Raw genomic sequence first — 21662 nt, 5'->3', positions numbered from 1 at the left:
TGCAATGCATTTAACAGCAGCAGGCTAGGTGGCACAGTATGTGACTTGCTAGAGCGGACCATTAGGAATCTGACTGGGCTTGTGCATGGGTCCTATTAACTATAATAGGACATTTTGGGCACCATCCACGGCAACTGTACCACCCCGCATGTAGTAGTTGTTTTTCAATGACACCATTTTCAAGCACATATAATTTTTTAACTTTTATTCACGTTTGTGGGGTGGTGAATAGAGAAAAAAACAGCAATTCCACCATTGTGATTTTTTTGTTAACACTGCTTAGTACACGGTATAAACGACATTACCTTTATAATAAAACTTCAAGGGTAAATAAAAAATTAAAAAACTTTTGACAAGTCATACTGACATGTCAGAAGTTTTGATCGTGGGGGTTCAAGCAATGAGACCCCACCGATCGCTAAAATGAAGCTGCAGAAGCGCTTGGAAAGCGAAGCGAGAGGTGTACACACACCGCTCCCTTGGAATTCCAAGGAAAGCGGATCAGAAACAAAGCTGCACAGCACTCACCCAAGCGCTTCTGCCGCTTCGTTTTAGCAGTCGGTGGGGGTCTCCGTGCTCGGAACCCTAACGATCAAATCTTCTGATATGTCACTATGATATGTCAAAAGTTTCTCTTAAAAGTCTAGTTACACTTTTTTTAAATATGTTTTACTACTTTGGCACAATAAAAGCATGCGTTATGTGAACAAAAATCTTTACTACAACTGAGTCAACGCAGCCGTATGAGGGCTTGTTTTTTGTGGGACGAGTTGTACTATTTAATGGCACCATTTTAGGGTACATATACTGTATTAACTTTTATTGATTTTTTTTTGGGGGGGGGGGGTGAGAAAAGAAACGGAAAATTTGCCTGCACTCCTATTTTTTTTTATGGTGAACTATTTTATACCAATAAAATATTTTTTTATTGGAGAATGTGGTTTGTTTTTATGAGGGGAGCATATTTGGTTTTATTGCACTTTTTATTTAACTTTTTTTTTTAGACCCACTAGGTTACCGGAAGCTATGATCACTTGATCGCATATATAATACTTTGAAATACTTAGCTTCTGTGCCTGCATGATCACCAGGTCATACGATTGCAGTTACAAGACCTCAAATAGGGCGTAATAGTACGTCTTAAGGTGGGTAGGGGTTAACATTAGCATACTTCCCAACATTTAAAAAACAAAAATTGTGGAAATTTTTTAGCCCTATCCCTGAGCTGCCAAGAATGTGCCCTTTAGGAGCACATTAGCATAAACCCCACACCTTTGTGGTCAGGTTGGTGGGACTATCCAGCAAAAATCGGGACTCTTGCCAACTATGCACTAGTAGTCATCAAAAAATATACTGTAATCATTACCACAAAGAGAAGGCATCATCCATAACAAAATATAAACTCAGTTGTCACTTTATTAGGCCACTTATGGTCGCACAATTAAATCACCACAAGTGTGAACACAAGTCAGGATGGATCCACATTCCTTTGTCAAATTGTGACACTACCATCTCTGGGATGCAGCAGAAATGGTCTAGGTTACTTTTTAGATCATCCGACACCATTCAGCACTCTTTGGAGATTTCCAGTGAAAGATAGGGGTTAGGGCAGGGGTCTCAAACTCGGCCGGGTAAGTGGGCCGCATATAGAAAAAATGGGAAGTTGACGGGCCGCATTACTTTCAAATTTGATACAATACAAAATTATTGTTAATCAATTAGTTATTTGAACTACTATAACACTAGATTACTAAAATAATAATACTACATTACTATAATAATAGCGCTAGGTTTAAAATTTGAGATATTTCTTCACGTGCTTATTTCAACAATCCAGCTTTCCAGTTTAAGTGTCGCCAAATGCAGTCCGGCGGCTCAGTTAGCACACATGTCAAGATTGGGCAGCCCCTTTTTAGATAGTGCCGCAGTGCCCTCTGTGGATGCTGCCGCAGTGCCCTCTGTGGATGCTGCCGCAGTGCCCTCTGTGGATGCTGCCGCAGTGCCCTCTGTGGATAATGCAACACACCCCTAGATAAGGCCACAGTGCCCTCTGTAGATAAGGCCACAGTGCCCTCTGTAGATAATGCAACACATCCCTAGATAATGCCAGTGTCCTCTTCAGATACTGTTACACACCCACTTCTAGAGGCTGCCACAGTGCCCTCTGTAGAGGCTGCCACAGTGCCCTCTGTAGAGGCTGCCACAGTGCCCTCTGTAGAGGCTGCCACAGTGCCCTCTGTAGAGGCTGCCACAGTGCCCTCTGTAGAGGCTGCCCCAGTGATGTCAGGGGCTTGCCCAGAGCTGGAGTCTCAGGCAGAGCGCTAGTAGGCTCTTCCTGGGACTCCAGGTGTGCTCCTGACATCACTGGGACTCCTGCTCTGGGGAATCCCCTGACATCATTGTCGATGTATGGACAGCGATGTCAGAGGCTTCCCCAGAGTCCAGGAGCAGAGCCGATAATAGCGCTCTGCCCGGGACTCCGCTCTGGGGAAGACCCTGACACACTGTCCACATATGGGCAGCGATGTCAGGGAATTCCACAGAGTCCCGGAGCAGAGCCTGTACAGAGCCTGTACTAGCGCTCTGCCTGGGACTCCGACTCTGGGGAAGCCCCAGACATCGCTGTTCATATGTGGACAGCGATGTCAGGGAATTCCACAGAGTCCAGGAGCAGAGCCGACACCAGCGCTCTGCTCCACTCTGGGCAAGACCCTGACACACTGTCCATATATGGGCAGCGATGTCAGGGAATTCCACAGAGTCCCGGAGCAGAGCCTGTACTAGCGCTCTGCCTGGGACTCCGGCTCTGGGGAAGCCCCAGACATCGCTGTTCATATGTGGACAGCGATGTCAGGGAATTCCACAGAGTCCCGGAGCAGAGCTGACACCAGCGCTCTGCTCGGGACTCCGGCTCTGGGGAAGCCCCAGACATCGCTGTTCATATGTGGACAGCGATGTCAGGGAATTCCAGAGTCTCGGAGCAGAGCCGATACTAGCGGCTCTGTGTCCCGCGGGCCGCAGATGACAGCCCCAGGGGCCGCATGCGGCCCGCGGGCTGCGTGCTTGAGACCCCTGGGTTAGGGTATGTTCATACGCTCAAGTAAAAACGGCTGAAAATTACTGATTTTTCAGCCGTTTTTGAAGCTGAAAACGTTTTGTGAGGCGTTTTTTGGAGCCGTTTTTGCTGCTGTTTTTCTATTGACAATGAAAACCAGCCCCAAAGAGGGCTCAAAAAGTGACATTTTTAAAACAGCGGCATTAAAAAAAACGCCCCGTCTGAACAGAACGCCATTTTTGCCATTGATTTCAATGGGCAAATGTTTGTAGGCGTTCAGCTACCGTTTTTTCAGGTGTATTTCGAGTCGTTTACTCCCAGAATCAGTGTGGGTCCCTGCTTACAGTACCCTATTAATGTCAATTTCTAAAATACGTCTCCCAGGAGATGACTTTTGGGGGATTGACTTTCTGCAGAATTCAAAATGTTCTCCTGTTACTGATGCTAGGCTCAAACTACAATTCCACAAGCTGAAAATCCAGCTTTTGCTTGATGACCAGAGAATTACAGTGTTCCTGTATGGGCTTCCAGGTGGGTCATGACAACCGCTGGCAAGCACCTGTGGTCACCAGAATACTATAGGAGCGGGCAGCACGAAGACCAACAGGAATCTCCAGATCAGCAGGGAACATTTCTGCAAACCTGTGGGGAGGGTACCTTTTGTCAATTAAAGACCAAATTAGCCCATGAGCACCCTAGACTATAAGAGGGGCCCAGCCCCTTCCTGCATTGCCTGAGCGTTTTCGTCATTTACCTATGTTTGTCTCTGCAAATGGTCCCTTAGTGTTTCCTAGTTCCCAGTGTTCCCGTTCCTGCTACCTTTAGCCTGTCACGTGCTATCCAGAACCAAGTGCCGTAGGAGTCAAGTTGCGCTAAGTACTACGCCTGTCCTGTTACACCACGCCTGGTGTCTGCCTGCTGCCAAAGTCTCATCCGAGCCTGTCTTGCTGCTGTCCGAAGTTACACCAATTTGAACTTAAACTTTGACCTGTTGGCTAGCTGCCAAACCGTTAAGGCGGTACAGCCCAGTGGGTCCACACACCCAACCTGACATAGTAGTACCAACAGTATTTAGACTGGGGCTACGATCTGTTGACTTGGCATAGGAAGCATGAGATGCCACAATAATCAGACGATCTGCTTGACGTTTCCTATTGATACAATGGGGGCTTTAAAGAACACTGCGTTGTTCCATCATGTGGTATCCACATGAAACCTCACCTGTATGCAGATTGACAGTCCACAATTCTAGTTGGGAAAAATAAAAAAAGACGAAAAAACCTGATAAAACGTAGTGTGAAAATCCAACCTTAACTAGTAATAAATCACATTGTGAATTTGGATGCAGCACTATGTCAACAAAAGAATGAGGCCTACCTAAAGGACCAGAGTTGTTGTGCAATTGCTTTCTTGGGGTACACTCACCTTTGCTCTATTGCTTTACGATCCTTCAGGGGGGCAGCAGAAAAACCTCCAAAGTACCTGAACTCCGTCAGATCTGATTAAATATGTCCATAAATACCTGTATAGAAAAAACGTGTGTTTCAGCAGGTTATCTTCAGACTGCATAGCAACCACTGGTCTTCTTGACTGGGTGACCACCATATGTATTGATGTAAGTACTGTACCTGCACTGAAGTTGTCTTTTGTTTGGTAGACTTCTCTATGGAATATAGACTGTGATGTCAGTAGCTTTGCGATGCTGGAGTCCCCGGACAGAGCGTCGCTTGCGCTCTGGCCGGAGACTATGTTCCTGGGGAAGCTAGACGTCACTGTCTATATTTGGCTGTCACTCCGCCCGTAAAGTTCTTGCCGTCATGGGGGATAGGGCAACTGTGCGTGCCTACAGTGCAGCAATAATCTCCATATTTGGACAGTTACGTCACTTAAGCTTCCGGACGCATAGGTTTAATGGAGGTCTGTGACGGATGCCATACAGTGGTATATGAGATATATATAAGTATACCACGTAGTATACTGTATTTGCGGGATCCGGCAAAATGGAAAAGCGTAGTCTAACAACGTACACTACTGACGTATACCAACCCGACGAAGGCTCTTTTGGCCTCCATCGGGGCTAAGTGAGTTCTATGCACACATTTAACGTGTGTGTCGGGAGATTTCCTGACGTACACGTTAAACGTAAACAGCCACAGCACCAGGCTGGCACAACAGATGTGACATCTCGTGACTACTACGACTGCTGCATCAACGGTTGTTTTCTTGGTTTTTCTTTTTTTACGCAGAGGCAGCTGTGTCAGTTTAGTTCCTGCAAGCTTAGGGTGTACGACGGGGAAGCTCCTAGCATGTCTACAGGGCTTAACTCAAGTGTCCTTGTGGCCTCCACCAAACCGTTATACTGAAGAAAAAAAAAGAAAAGAAAAAAAAAAGTATGGAAAAGCATAGTAGACTATACTATTCCATAAAATGATAGTCAGTAAGGAAAAAAAAAACATGTTGTACTTATTTTTTTTAATACAATAGGAACCTATGGCTGACCTAGCCCCCTGTTGCATATTTCCAGCAGAGGTATTCGTCGGGAGATCTTCCCAAATTGTACCTCTGACAACTCTATGTAGAGGGGAGGGGGGGGGATGAAGAGGCAGAAGGGAAGAGGGGAGGAAACATAGCTGGGGACAGTGCCAGCATCACTGTATGGAGAAGGCAGGGGTAACACTACAACATTAATCCAGTCAGAAGAACAGGCCGCTACACCTGATGGCAGCTGCTAGACAACCCCTCTGTGCCTGCTTCACTATATAGTCAAATGGAAGACGTTACAGGCCTCCTACTTGCACCGGGTGTCCGAGGGCACTGCCTGCTCCCCTGGCTACATTATGCCAAATCCTCTCCTTCCTTGGCTTCATGATGATGTGCATGGAGGTAGCCCAATTCTGTTGTTTGTGTGCCTCTGTGGGGCTGAGTGCAGAGCTCCAGGCAGAACTCTGCTCTGGCTCATAGGAGGCCTAATAATGAAGGCGCGATTATTTAACTTTTCGGTATTTGAAAGGCTGGACTTGCTGGAGCTGGTGAGGCTCTACATAGGAGTGCTGGAGGACTCGGAGCACACCAACAAGCACTGTTATAATAGTAGAACTGCTGAGAAAACATAGCCAAGAAGTACGCCTTTGGGCTCCAGGAGGTCTCCACACACCCTTACAGGTTCCGCACAAACTCTACAAGAGGCTAAAGGAACACAGCAAGCAGGAGCTGCTGCAGTGCAAGACCGACCAAAGCGATACCACCCTCACAGAGGCCACCCTAGAAGCTAGTAGAAAGCAGCTAATCAAACAGCCGCCCGGCCTACTTATCAGAGATTTGTAAGTGGGCCAGGCGGCTGCTGCATCAGCTGCTTTCTTACCGAGTGACCTAGTTGAGATATTGTTCGGCTGGGTCAACATCCCCCTCCCATAAATGGTAGACGCGCCCCGGTTTCCCTCCTAATTACTCCCCTAAAAAACAACAGCGTTGTGGGGATAATTCAGAAACAATAAATATTGCACGATGCATGCTTTTTATGTATTGAAAGTGAGACTTGTGGGAGAAATTGTGTAGGACGTAGACCTAATAAAAAAAAACAAAAAAACTGTTCTGGCTGATTACGTTCTAGCCTCCCTGACTTGTAGATCGAACAAAGAAAATGACAATGTGTCAATATCAAGTGAACGGCTGAAAACCATTAAAAAAAAAAAGGTAACACACATCAGACTCTGGCGACAGAACATAGGTTATGTTTATTCATAATCTGAATTAGATTTTTGTCCTGCTTACAGTGTAAAATCAACGCGGATACATTCTCATTAAAACAGTGGAATATTCCATCCTATGTACACAGACTTGTTTTCCAGTGTAAGACATATGTGCAACAGAAGCAGGCAGCGTCACGGAGCCTCCTGTGAGGGCACGGCATGAACGAGGCGGCTGCCAGGTACATATTCTGTACAAAATAGAACATTCGATCACTTGGAAAATCACAGCAAGGCTGCAATTCTCAAGCTTTAAATAAATATTGGAGTCATGTGACAACCGTCCAATCATAATAAAATAGTCTCTTCTCCTTTAAAAAAAAAAAAAAAGTTGGAATAAATAAATCTCTCTTTATTATATTCGGCCTTACTTATCTTACTGGTAGTCAGTCACATTGCATTTAGTCTCGATTCTCGCAGACACAATAAACATACACTTTGAACAATTGGCAGCAGATATGACTTCAGTCTTTTGCATTGCATATTCATATCAAGTATCGCTTGATCTTCTCAGTCTCCCGTCTTTGAAAAGGAACCCAAATTCAAGCACATTAGGCTAGACTAAAACTATATCTCGATATCTGGGACTGTGCAGCAACTTTCATCACAGGTAGATGTTGCTACTGGGGTTGGAGTGATGAGATCGCCCACCATTTCGCCGGGTTGTGACATTGTGAAGCATTGCAGCACCTATTGCTTTATGGCTGCATTGCAACAATGTGGAAACGAATGCTGCAAAAATGCAAACAATAGAGATAAGATCGTGCAGAAATGTAGCCCTGGGTGGATGGAATTCATAGCAGCATGCTAGTCTGCTTGTCCAATGACTTTCTCAGCAATGTTAAAATGGCCCCAGCCTTACCATTAAAAAGCATTTCTGTGTTTTCCTACAGTAGTCACGAATTTAACACTGGTTCCCCAGGTCAAGTATAGCCTGCACAGGAATAGCTAATATTGTGTGGTGCCAGCCCCGATTGGCAGGGTCTATACCCACGGTACTGTCTCCCACAATGGCACAAAGGGATATAGATTTCCGTGTAGTAAGGCGGGACAGCATCCAAACGATAGCAATATGTAGTGATAATTCTGCCAAGAAAATAATTAAAAAATGAGCAAAAATACCAAAATACTGAGAAATGGATCCAACAAATTTCTATAGACCCCTATGGAAATGGAAGAACGATCGGAAGACCTTTATAATCACTCATTGTTAAGCACCTCACACTGTAATCCCATAGGTTTTCGACCTTCAATGAAGACACGGCAGTGCAGAGCTGACAGTTACCACGTACTGAACAAAATAATAAAAGACGTAAAATAAAAATGATCTGGGACTATTTGTAAGGGCTGAGCCAGGCGGGTGGCACAATCTCATAAAAAAAAACAAAAAACCAAGTCAATTAAAAAAATAGATTATAAAAAAAAGGGCTCAAGTAGGATATCAAAACTCAACGTGTGCAAAACCATAGCCTTGCTCGGGTGCAAGGAGATTCTATGTCTCAAGTCTTGTTAGCCAAGCAATCATTGTCATATCCCTTTTATGTCCATCAGAAGTGACCGCACCAAGCTCTACTATACAATTATTGGCATTACCGTCTTCGTATTGAGTACATCTTCTCACATTTAGTCCTTTCTGACCAGCTGGTCTTTAGTAGTTTCCCTCAGTCAGGGTGAGCTATGACAACCGAAGCTGACATTACAAATATAGGCACCATTTCTCCATGGTAGCTGCTGGCCAACTGTTCCATAGTACAGTGGCATTTTTCCAGTACCAGGATACAAATGTGAAGCGAGGCCATTACAGAAAAAGAACAGGTCATCACTACGCTGCTAGGACTTGTAATCCTTACGCACAGTGTGCGCCATCCAGTTGACTTTGGTTGACCAACTCTCCTTTAGAGCCTCATCAAACTTCTGTCGGAACTGCTTAAGTGCGTCCTCCTCTGTCTTTCCCAGAGCCAAGGAGTCCTGAAAAATCGGAATGAAAAATATCAATGAAGTATACATAAAAAAAAAACCATAAAAATGACACACATATATACATATATAACAAATACAAAATGTCATTGGACATCTACCGATACAAAGCTAGCTACATGAGAAGTTCTTGTATGCATCTATACTCACTACATGAAGTTTGAGGGTAATAATAGAAATATTATATAGTAATCATCCATTATATATCAAGTTTTCACTTGTCTGAGTGAGGTACCAGAGTCTAGACAATATCAATATGACAGCGGCATAACTTGAACCTCCTGGTCCCCATTGCAAAATCTCTAACAGGCCCCCAGTTTATAATACAAGTGTATTTTTTTTGCAATAATAATCTTTATTTATATAGCGCCAACATATTCCGCAGCACTTTAAAATTCAGAGGGAGCATATACACACAATATCAGACATTACATAGTGACAAAACTAAATTAATAAATCAGACAAGTGGGGGGAGTGTGCTGATCACAAGATCTTGCAATCTATAAGAAAATAGGGGTAACCCAAAATGTAAAAAACGCTTAAGTACAATGGTCCGGCCATCTTTTATACACATGGGGTAGTAACAAAAAGCTGCATGAGCCGGTCACCAGCCAGGATCTGTGTGTGACAGACATGAAGTGTATTAGGGTGCAAGGAGAGTAGGGGAGACTGCTGAATGAGAGGCCAGGTTTTGATGACTAATGTAATAGGGGGTCAAGGAAAGGAGTCAGATTAGGGAATGTTATAGGCCTGTCTAAAAATTTTTTTTAGGGCATGTTTAAACTGTGGATGTTGGGAATTAACCTGATTGTCTGGGACAGTGGAATTCCAGAGAACTGGTGCAGCACGAGAAAAATCTTATAGATGGGAGTGGGAGGTTCGGATTATGGTGGATGTTAATCTAAGATTGTTGGCAGAACGCAGAGCACAGATATGAGATGTTAAAAAGTGCAGCACTGTGGAGAGTTTTGTGGGCGAGAGTAAAACATTTACATTTAATTCTAAAGTGAATGGGCAACCAGTGCAGTGACTGGCACAGGGTAGAGGCGTTGGTGTAGCGGTTGGTCAGAAAGATGAGCCTGGCTGCTGAATGAAGTATAGATTGGAGGGGGAAGAGTTTAGTGAGTAGATTATTTTGCTTACGAGGTAGAGGGACCGCTCTGCCCTCTCAGATTACGAGGCCCCGATGTGGTGCAACCTCTGCACCCCCTATAGCACCTCTACCATATGCGCCAATGACTAACGCTGGCCACAGGCAAACATTGAAGTAATTGCCTCCAGTAACCTGCTTATATAACAGGGATATTATTTGTGTGAACGGAGGATGGGTCAGCAGATCTGGACTCCTCTGGTGCTGCTCATCCCAGTGGTAATCAAAACAGGATCAGCCACTAAAAATCCAAGGAAACCAATTCTCTTTTCTGATAATGAATGCCAGTGCCCATACATCTTAAGCTGAACATAGACCGATAAAAACGCACCACCTGGTGTATGACCATTCGGTTGTGTGACTGCAATTCTCCCTGATCACAGCCAACAAACATAGATAGTTATTTTTTATCACCTCAGACCTTGGATAAGTGTCTGATAAATGCTTAATTAGAACATTGAATTAGCTACCATAAATGTCAGATTATAGACTAAAGAATACAACAAGATAGATCAAATTTTCAACAGAATGTCAGTTTTATCGGATAAAAGAATGTGACCATTCCACCAAAAATGAAGGGACAGATTTATTTTTTTTACAGCCCAGACATTTTCAAAGAAAAGGACTAATGTTAAGAGGCAGGCATAAATAGATGTCACCTATGCCTTCAATGATCCTGGTAATATTCAGTCATTTAGGACAATCTACTTTAACCTCAGACCGAATGCAGCCAACACCACGTGTACAAAGGGAATTTTATGATCTATCATCAAATTACTATTTAACAATTGTGCGAATGGCAAAGTATAAATATTAGGAAGTTCCTGACAAAGCAATTCCCTATTATGAGCAGTTCCAAGGTGGCACCTTAAGTTTTATATGTTTAGTTAATAAGGGAATCAGCTTTCGGCCTTATATTCGTAATGTTCTTCAAGTAATTGGGAAATTTCTATGGCAAATTTGAGAAGGACCAAGATTCTAAAAACACTAAACCTGAACAAGTTCAGATCAAAACCCAAGCGTATAAATGTACGTCCGGAGAAGTGATGACGAATCGCAAACAATCGGAGTTATAACAGAAGCTACAAGAGATGTGGTTCTTAGGAGTGATGACAGCCTGTTGCTTTGTGTCTGCTCCATATACAGTTGGGTCTAAAAGGATTTAAACAGTGACACATTTTCATCATTTAGCCTCTGTAAACCACCGCAATGGATTTGAAACAAAGCAATGAAGATGTGATTGAAGTGGAGACTTTCAGCTTTAATCAAGAGGTTTAGCAAAAATATTGCATTAGCCGTTTAGGAATTAGTCATTTCGTACATGGTTCTTCCATTTTCACAGAACCAAAAGTACTTGGACAAACTAACATACATATAAGGATCCTTCGCAGTCAATGACTGCCTAAAGTCTGGAACCCATGGACATCCAATACTGCGTTTCCTCCCTTGAGAGGCTTTGTCTACTGCAGCCGCCATCAGTTGCTGCTTGCTTGTGGGTCTTTCTGCCTTCACTTTTGTCTTCAGTAAGCATTATGAATAGGGTTGAGGTCAGGGAACTGAATCGGCCATTGAAGAATATTCTACTTATTTGCCTTAAAAAGCTCTTGCGTTGCTTTCGTTGTATGTTTCGTGTCATTATGCATCTGTACTGTGAAACACCATCCTATCATTCCTGCAGAATTTAAATGAACCTGAGCAGAAAGTCTCGCCCTATACACTTCAGAATTCATCCTACTACTTCAATCCACAGTCACATCATCAGTAAACACCAGTGACCCAGTTCTATTGGCAGCCATACATGACCATGCCATAACACAGCCTCCACCATGTGTGATAGGTGTTGATATATCATGAGCCCTTCCTTTCCTTCTACTGTTCTCTTCCCATTGTTCGGGTACAAGTTCATCTTGATTTTATCTGTTCAGAGAATCATGTTCCAGAACTGGACGGCTTTTTTAAAAGTTTTCTAGCGAAGTCTAATCTGGCCTTTCTGTTCTTGCGTGTTACCAGTGTTTTACATTTTGAAATAAACCCTCTGGATTAATATTCATGAAGGAGTCTCTTGATTATAGGCTTTGGCAATGATACAACTATCTTCTCAAGAGGTTCTTGACTTAGCTAGTCGTTGTGAAGGAGTTTTTTTGTACAAAGGAAAGAATTCTTCCGATCATCCACTTTAGTTGTCTTCCAGGCCTTTAGGTGTTGCTGCGCTCACCAGAGCATTCCTTCTTTTTAAGAATGTACAAAATTGTTGATTTAGCCACTCATAAGGTTCCTGCTATCTCTCCGATAGCTTTATTCTGTTTCTCAGCCTTTATGATGGCCTCCTTCACTTGCATGGACACCCTTTTTTAAATGTATATTTAGAGTTCACATGAACAGCTACCGAATCCAAATTCAAAATTGGAATCAACTTCAGACCTTTTATCCTTAATTTATCATGAAATAAGGAGGGTACAGTTCCAGTTACTTTTGAGACTGACAATGGAGGGACTATGTACAAAGTGAATGTAATTCCTAACGGTTAATGCAATATTTCTGTTAAACCCCTTAAATTAAAGTGTAACTAAACTTTTGAAAAACTTTTGACAAGTCAAAGTGATGAGTCAGAAGTTTTTATCGGTGGGGTCTGAGCAGTGAGACCCCCAACCATCCCTAAAACGAAGTGGCTGAAGCGCTCGAATGAGCACTTTGCATTTTCGTTTCTGATTAGCTTTCCTCAGAGCGGTGTACGAGGTCAATAGAAAGTCTATGAGTCTACAACGCTCGCTCGCCCTTCCGAGGAAAGTCGATCAGAAACAAAGTGGCAAAGCGCTCATTCGGTGAAAGTTTTTCAAAAGTTTACTTACCCTTTAAGCTGAAAGTCTACACGTCGATCACAATCTTCATTGCTATGTTTTAAATCCATTGTGGTAGTGTACAGATGCCCAACTGTATGTTTATCAATATCCATTTCATTAAGAGTAAGCACATGACTAAGCTCTGTAGTGTGAATTAACACTCTGTTCATATTACCTTGACATACTGAATATCTTTTACAGAACTAAGTTCCGGGAGTCCAGCGGTCAGCATGAGTGCAAAGAGTGTAATGATGAGGTTTCCATTCCTGCGCAGGATCAGGTAAGCATCCTCACAGCACTGCCGAAACCTGCATGGAAGCAACAAGAATAAGAGAAGGTACGTGATGTTAGACCAATTGTAATGCACGATTGACCTCTTTTTTTCATTTTGAGGCATGTTCCCACTCAGCAGGTGCCTCGAAGTAAAAATTCCTTGTCTGTCATAGTCAACAATGGAACAAGCAGGAGGGTTGCAGTAGTACAACATAAACCCAAGGGTCAAGAGATTCCTATATCCTTGCATGTTTCAGAAGAAATTTACCTGCCAAATTTTTCCGTGTTTCCTGGCTTCCCTTGCTGGATGACATGGATGAAGTCATACGTAAGAATAAAGGGTCCGCGCTCCCTCTTAATTTTGAACTTGGACTTGAAGTTCCCCAGAATGTGACCAAAATCAATGTGGAACAGCTGAAAGAACACAATACAAAATGATTTGCAGGGCAAATGAATTGATCTCCTAATCTTTTCTATATCTGTCTGATAATCTTAAATCATGTTGGATAGCGCAACATCTGGTGGGTCTTGTTCATCCAGATTCGAAGGATCACACTGAACTTGTTATTTAGGCCTTAGATGAGTTCTCTGCTTTGTGAATTTGTCTTTTCAGATATTTTAATTCCTTCTACTGCCTTGTTATGTAAAAATAAAGCAGTTTAGAAAGAATGAGATGAATAACATTTGCAGTAATTCCACATTATTGCAGTTCCTGGAAAGCATCAGTGTTGACTTTCCACATCTCGCTCCTTATCTAGGGTGAGAGAGTCCATATTGTGGCCCCCCGGAGATGCAAACTCCTCATGTAGGTGGGCAGAGCAGTCTACAGACAGGCTTCCCTAACTACATCTAAAGGCAACAAGAAAAAAAGTAATGATCCATAAGAGGACAGATCTTCCTTTAAAAAAACACTGTATCAATGGGAGAATGTTTCATCTGCAGAAAGCTGCGTCCCAATAGTGTCAAAGCATTCGAAGTGCGCTTGCACATGACCACGATCGCGCTGTGAAGAACGGTCCGTGTACTGTGACATCAATGTGTGCATTATCCATGTATTATGATGCTGTTTATTATACCTGTGCTATCACTTAGTGCATTATCCTTGTATTATGATGCAGTGTTGATTATCTCTTGTTGTGACATCACTGTGCGCCTCAGCTTTTAGCTGTGACATCACTATGCGCATTATTCGCACACTGTGACATTACTGTGTATTATATTCCTATAACTTCACAATGTTTATTATCCAAGTACTGTGACAACACTGTTTGTTATTCCCGTATTGTGACATCATGTGGTGCATTATCCCTGAATTGTGACACATTGTTACTATGATCACCGTGTGGATCATTCCTGCATTGTGAGATCACTAAACTATTGTTCCTGTTCTATTACTTCACTTTGTCCATCACCACTGTGCTGTGACATCACTTTATTTATGACCCTGTACAGAGATATCAGTGTTGATTATGTCTTTATTGTGATATCATTATCATACTTCTAATAGCATCGCTCTAAGGCTATGTTCACACGGGGTATTTTGCCGAGTTTTTTGACGCGGAAACCGCGTCGCAAAACTCGGCAGAAACGGCCCGAGAACGCCTCCCATTGATTTCAATGGGAGGCGTCGGCGTCTTTTTCCCGCGAGCAGTAAAACTGCCTCGCGGGAAAAAGAAGCGACATGCCCCATCTTCGGGCGCTTCCGCCTCGGACCTCCCATTGACTTCAATGGGAGGCAAGAGAAAGCGTATATCTCGCTGTTTTATGCCCGCGGCGCTCAATGGCCGCGGGCGAAAATCGGCGTGCAGGGAGAGGAATATCTGCCTCAAAGTTCCAAACGGAATTTTGAGGCAGATATTCCTCCCCCAAAATACTCCGTGTGAACATAGCCTAAGGGTCTAAAGTAGATCTAAAACACAAGTGTTTCTACATGTACTACAGAAGCAAGGCATGGCCCAAGAATGCTTGCCAATATGCACGTCATAGGTCACACAGCCACAAATTATTTCAACGAGAGAAGATTACAATTTCGTACCTGTCCTGTTTTTCTGACCATTATGTTGTCATTGTGCCTGTCACCAATCCCAAGTACATAAGTAGCTACACAGTAGCCAGCGCAGGAAAGAGTGAACTCCTCAATAGCTCGCTCCAGATCATCTCTATACAGAAGGGCAAGAAAAGTTTGATGAGGTTTAGAAGGTTGAATTTACACAATTATGGATGATATTGTTAGAAATTTATAGGAGTATTAAACACACTGAATATATAGTGCAATGACTGAGTATGCAGAGCAATGAAGAGCAAAAAAATAAAATTAAAATAAATGTACCCTGCATTGTATTCTTTGATCCAGTTTAGCAGAGCGTCCTTGTTGAAGGCAGCAGCTGCTGCTAAATTACTGCAGTCAAGCTGGATATCTGCAATAGTCTCTGCTGCAGACACCACTTCTATCATGCCGCATCTATCGCCTGTTGCCAAGCATCCATAAGGAATTATCCTGAAACACAAAATTGTATTAGTACTGAAATAATACTACTACTAACTATAATAATACTACTACTCGTACTACTACTAGAAACAATTATATGAAGGTCTGAATCTCTGTTTACTGCACATAGCGTGCATGCAGTATTGAGTGGAATACAATTGCAGAAAATGTAAGGAAGCCTTTTGTAATTACTGGGATTTCTGCATTGAATACTAATAAAATGTGGTCGGATTGTTATCCAAGTCACAGTTATAGACGAACACAATCCAACTAAACTAATAAAACACAACTAGTTGTACAATTCATGGATTTTATTGAACACATTGAGTTAACTTCCATAGTGCAGAGAGAAAAAGTAAGTGAACCTCTGAGTTAATGACATCTCCAAGAGCTTATTGGAAAAAGGTGTTTTAATTAAGGAGATGAAATTGGTTGTGTGAGTTTGACAAGTACATCGCTCATTAAATAAAGGCACACAAAGCCTGGTTACTAACAAATCTGTTCTTCTGAAGAAAGACTGGTTAGTGTGAACCATGCCTCACAGCAAACAACTTTCAGAAGACGCGTTACACACATTCATGAAGCTGAAGGTCTACAAAAGCATTGCCAAAAACCTGGGTGTACATCAATCCACGGTTAGACAAATGGTCTAGAAATGGAGAAAATTCAGGAATTTTGCTTCTCTCCCTCGGACTGGGTGTCCGGTTAAGATCACTCCAAGAGCACAATGGGAAATCCTGAAAGAGGTGAGAAAGAACCCAAGGGTGATAGCAAAAGCCCTACTGGAGACTCTACAAACTGTAAAAATCTCTGTTCATTTGTCCACTATTATTAAAACACTGAAAGAATGGTGTTCAAGGAAGGAATTAAAAAAAAAAAAAAAAAAAGGACATTGAGGCCCATCTCGCATTTGCCTGAGACTACCTGGATGTTCCACAATGCTTCTGGAAAAATGTTCTATGGACAGATGAGACAAGAGTGGAACTTTTTAGTACAAATACACAACCCTAGGTTTAGAGGAAAAAGAACACTGCTCAACAAACACCAAAACATCATCCTAACTGTGAAGCAGGGTGGAGGGCGCATCATGGTTTGGGGCGGTTCTGCTGCCTCAGGGACTGGATGCCTTGCGATCATTGAGGGAACAATAAATTCAAAGGTGTATCCGAACATTTTGCAGGAGACTATATGGGTATCAGACATGACCTCAAGCTAAAGAGACATTAGGTGATGCAACAAGACAACGACCCAAAACACTCAAGTAAATGGTTGAAAAAGCTGACGACATTGACTACGCCCTTCCAAAATGCAAGTCCGGGAGTTTTCAAATTTTGTAAGAGGGCAGGGGGAGGTATAAAATAATAAACTAACAGGTACTCACCCTTTGAAAATGCCCCCCGCTTCAGTGATGACAACCCGTTTACCCCCAAACTGGTTCCTTCGCTATCGCTTTGGTCACATGTTACTGCAGTCAATTGCCAGCCTCAGCAGTGATGCTGCCATAAACGGCACAGGACCGCTGCTGGAGCAGCGGCAAACTGGATGTCAGCGTTGAGGCAGGGGGCATTTCAAAGAGTCAGTACCTGTTAGTTTATTATTTTATACCCTCCCCTGCCCCCCTGTACAATTTGAAAACTCCCGGGTAACCCCTTTAACCCTCTTGAGATGCTCTGGCATGACCTGAAGAGTGTACACGCAAGGCATCCCAGAAATATTGATGAACTGAAACACATTTGCAGGGGGAATGGTCCAAAATTCCACCTCAATCTTGTACAAAACTTATTTGCAGCCACAGGAAAGGTTCGGTGAAGGTGATTGCTGCTGAAGGTGGATCTACAGGTTATTAAATTCAGAGTTCACTAACTTTCTCTCTGTACTGGGGATGTTTACTCCATGTGCTCAATAAAAGACATGAACAGTGCAACTATTTGGATGTTCTTAGTTGAAAGTTTGTAATTTGTGTGCACATAAAGAATCTAACAATACATTCTATGCGACACCAGTAGAGGGCGCTGTCTCACTGATCATCATATTGAACGAACTTGATAAGTCTTGAAATCGTTTTATTATACATTTTTTAATCTGCCCATAGCAAGTTCACAAGGAGAAGGGGGTTTGGAAATAATCAGAGCATTGTTCTGATACATGTAAGTGAACACGGAGTAATCTCAATGGTGGCAGACACTTGAGGCTGTACAGGTTACATTCTGAACACAATCCCTCCTCTATCCCCTGCGTTAAGAACGGGTATCGATGGAATTATAATGCTATATAAATAAGAAGTTACGGCTTATGCTAAACTTTCACACACTAAACTTGAGACTGGTGTCGATGTGGCCGTTCATGGTAGGCAGAACGGAAGAAGATGATAGTTTGCCAAGAGTCCTTCCAGGGAATAATATTCTGAGAACAAAGCGCAGGACTGTCAGTGCAGCTAGCGTCAGACAGTCCTCTGCAGAGGTAACAACTCAGTGCTAAGTGTTGCCAGGGTCATTGGGTCACTTGGCCTTATTCCAGTTTTTTGTCGCGCACATACTATGGAGGTTGTGGGCGTAAGGCCAGTAACTTCCCTTCCAGAGGCCAAGCGCTGACAGCCGAGATCCCAAGAGAAGCAGGAGGGGAGTATAAAAACATCCTTGTCAAGAGCAGTCTGACAGGAGTCAACGGGAGGACAAGTCATACATGTGGGGGTGAGAAGGATCAATTGAGCGAAGATACTTCTCACCTGTCAGGTCATTGTAGATTAGGAAAGTGCTCTGTGTGCAAGGACAGCAGCATAATGTGTGGGATCTCATTGTCAGACCACAGTGAATACTACAGATGTACACAGTTCTCAGGAAGAGGTCAAGAAAAGTTGTGTGATAACTTTAATGTATGGGATGCACTCAAAGAAAACATAAGGAAAAAGTTGATTACGTCGCCCCCTAGTTATTCGGCCCAGTTCACACAGAGTTTTTTTTACACGCCTATTTTGACGCGAAAACCGCATTGGAATCAGCGGCACAAAAATAGCCGAAGGTGGAGGAGTTTTTTTCCGCAGCGGTTTTTAGCTGCCCACGGCACTTTCATGCCACAGTTCCGCCTCTGACCTCCCATTGACATCAATGGGAGGCAGAGAAAGCATTTTTCGCTGCGTTTTTTTGCCCATGGCGCTCAATGGCCGCGAGCGAATAACGCAGGCAGGCAAGAATTTGCAGGCAGGTCAAAATCTGCCTCAAAATTCCTTTAGGAAGATTTTTCTGCCTTTTAAAAACACTCAAGTGTGAACAGGCCATAAGACTTCCCCAAACCTCAAATCAATAACTCTTCCTCCGATGGACAAAACATGCAGTACATAGTTCACACAGCCCAGATTCATTAGGCCATGCATCTTTGTATTCAATATAAACACATTTGAACATGACATTTGTCTGTTCTACACAGCATGCAAATTTATAGACCTTTAAAGGGGTTGTCCACTACCGGACAACAGATGACCTATCGACCAAATAGATTATCCGTATATCACCTGTGCGGGTCCAACACCCGAACCCTGCACCGATCAGCTGCTCCGGTAGCCTGCAGGCACCAGATGTTATGGCTCATTATGCAATGTACGAAGCCAGTTGGCGCCGTACATTGCATAGTGGTCGTACTGCAGAACTGATACTATTCACTTGAATAGGAGCGGAGCTGTAGTACGGCAGCTCGGCCGCTATTCCATGACTGGAGATATCTGCTTCTGGCATGGACGTCCGATGCCCGGAGGCAGCCGGAGTGGCTTAACGGTGCAGTCCAGGTGTCGGACCCCCAGAGATCATGTACTGATGACCTATCCGGTGGATAGGTCATCAGTTGTCCGGTAGTGGACAACCCCTTTAAGGAAGTAGCTTACCGGAGATCCAGCCCAGACTCTTTCCACAGCATGTCCATCAGACGCAGTAACTGGAGAGCAAGCATATCCTGACGCAAATCTGTACAAGACGACAAACAGGTAAAATGGATCTTTTCGCCACACACAACGTCATAACAGGAACTAAAAATTTACCTTTTACTGGTATTTCAAAAATTATAGCAGTTGTCAATCATGCCCCCACAGAACAGAGCATTACCAAAGAGATATAAATCCCCTAATGATACATATAAATAAGAATGTTGGACATCATATGTGTATTTTTGATGATAATGTTCTTCATAATTTAATCCAAATGATTGTAGCCTGATGCCAGCTGATCTGTTAACTACTGTCTATTGTAATACCTTGATAATCTCCTCCTTCATGGCACCAGTGTGAAATGAAGTATTATTTTTGAGTATATGGGTGCAGTGGCATAACTGCCGCTGTAGAAGCATGAGGGGGCACGTGCCACCTGCCAACACTACAGGGGCCCGCACTGCCAGGCCCCTAACATTTATGGGCCGGGCGGCCCAGGCTCCGCTGCTAGCGACAGCCACATTCACTTGTATCTGCGTCCTCTGGACGTAGATCCAAATGAATATTATAGGCTGCAGCCCACTTTAGGCCTGCAGACTATAAGGCGCTGGGAAGACTCCCTGAGCTGACCGGCGTTATGACGTCACTGCAACACGCTGGTCAGCGGATGTGTTCTGACTGGAGCCTGTGCAGCGCTCCGTCCGTCATGTGAACGAGGCAAGGCAAGGACAATATATATTTTTCTTTGGGGTGGCTGTGTGGCACTATATACAAGGAGGGGACGCAGGGTGGCATTATATACAAGGGGGGAGCAGGGTGGCACTATATACAAGGGGGGGGGGGGAGCATTATGGCACTATATGCAAGGGGCAGCAGGGTGGCACTATACACAATGGGGAAGCTGTGTGGCACTACTTAGGGGGCTATGTGGCACTATCTACTAGGGGGGGTATGTATGGCCCTATTTACAAGGGGGAGGGCCGTGTGGCGCAATCTACAGGGGTATGTGTGTGGCACTGGCTACAGGGGTCTGTGTGTGACACTACAAACGGGGGCTGTGCGGCACTACTAAGGGGGGCTGTGCGGCACTACTAAGGGGGCTGTGCGGCACTACTAAGGGGGGCTGAGCGGCACTACTAAGGGGGGCTGTGCGGCACTACTAAGGGGGGCTGTGCGGCACTACTAAGGGGGGCCTGTGCGGCACTACTAAGGGGGGCCTGTGCGGCACTACTAAGGGGGGCCTGTGCGGCACTACTAAGGGGGGCCTGTGCGGCACTACTAAGGGGGGGCTGTGTGTGGCACTACTAAGGGGGGGCTGTGTGTGGCACTACTAAGGGGGGGCTGTGTGTGGCACTACTAAGGGGGGGCTGTGTGTGGCACTACTAAGGGGTGGCTGTGTGTGGCACTACTAAGGGGGGGCTGTGTGTGGCACTACTAAGGGGGGGCTGTGTGTGGCACTACTAAGAGGGGGCTGTGTGTGGCACTACTAAGGGGAGGCTGTGTGTGGCACTACTAAGGGGGGCTGTGTGTGGCACTACTAAGGGGGGCTGTGTGTGGCACTACTAAGGGGGGCTGTGTGTGGCACTATCTACAGGGGTCTATGTGGCACTACTAAAGGGGGGCTGTGTGGCACTATATACAATGGAGGGGGCTTCGTGGCACTATATACACGGGGAGCTGTATAGCGCGATCTACAGGGGGGCTTTATGGCGATATCTACGGCGTTATGACGTCACTGCAACACGCTGGTCAGCGGATGTGTTCTGACTGGAGCCTGTGCAGCGCTCCGTCCGTCATGTGAACGAGGCAAGGCAAGGACAATATATATTTTTCTTTGGGGTGGCTGTGTGGCACTATATACAAGGAGGGGACGCAGGGTGGCATTATATACAAGGGGGAAGCAGGGTGGCACTATATACAAGGGGGGGGGAGCATTATGGCACTATATGCAAGGGGCAGCAGGGTGGCACTATACACAATGGGGAAGCTGTGTGGCACTACTTAGGGGGCTATGTGGCACTATCTACTAGGGGGGGTATGTATGGCCCTATTTACAAGGGGGAGGGCCGTGTGGCGCAATCTACAGGGGTATGTGTGTGGCACTGGCTACAGGGGTCTGTGTGTGACACTACAAACGGGGGCTGTGCGGCACTACTAAGGGGGGCTGTGCGGCACTACTAAGGGGGGCTGTGCGGCACTACTAAGGGGGCTGTGCGGCAC

General features: G+C 44.3%; 1 protein-coding gene across 2 annotated transcripts in view; it reads right to left on the bottom strand.

The window, feature by feature from the left end:
- Nucleotides 1–6776: 6776 nt before the first annotated feature.
- PIK3CB (phosphatidylinositol-4,5-bisphosphate 3-kinase catalytic subunit beta) overlaps nt 6777–21662 on the bottom strand; it is a 169868-nt gene continuing 154982 nt past the window's right edge. For both annotated transcript variants that reach the window (XM_075861286.1, XM_075861285.1), the window contains 6 exons: nt 19404–19482; nt 15371–15538; nt 15077–15200; nt 13310–13455; nt 12944–13076; nt 6777–8769 (listed from right to left, as the gene is read on the bottom strand). In XM_075861286.1, coding sequence (XP_075717401.1) covers nt 8632–8769; nt 12944–13076; nt 13310–13455; nt 15077–15200; nt 15371–15538; nt 19404–19482 — 788 coding nt within the window. In that variant the 3' untranslated portion in view covers nt 6777–8631. The remainder of the gene's footprint in view (nt 8770–12943; nt 13077–13309; nt 13456–15076; nt 15201–15370; nt 15539–19403; nt 19483–21662) is intronic.

The sequence above is a fragment of the Rhinoderma darwinii genome, chromosome 4 (assembly GCF_050947455.1).
Source record: "Rhinoderma darwinii isolate aRhiDar2 chromosome 4, aRhiDar2.hap1, whole genome shotgun sequence".
Lineage (NCBI taxonomy): Eukaryota > Metazoa > Chordata > Amphibia > Anura > Rhinodermatidae > Rhinoderma > Rhinoderma darwinii.
The sequence above is the reverse complement of the archived record's forward strand: the minus strand, read 5'-3'. Positions and strand labels throughout refer to the sequence as shown.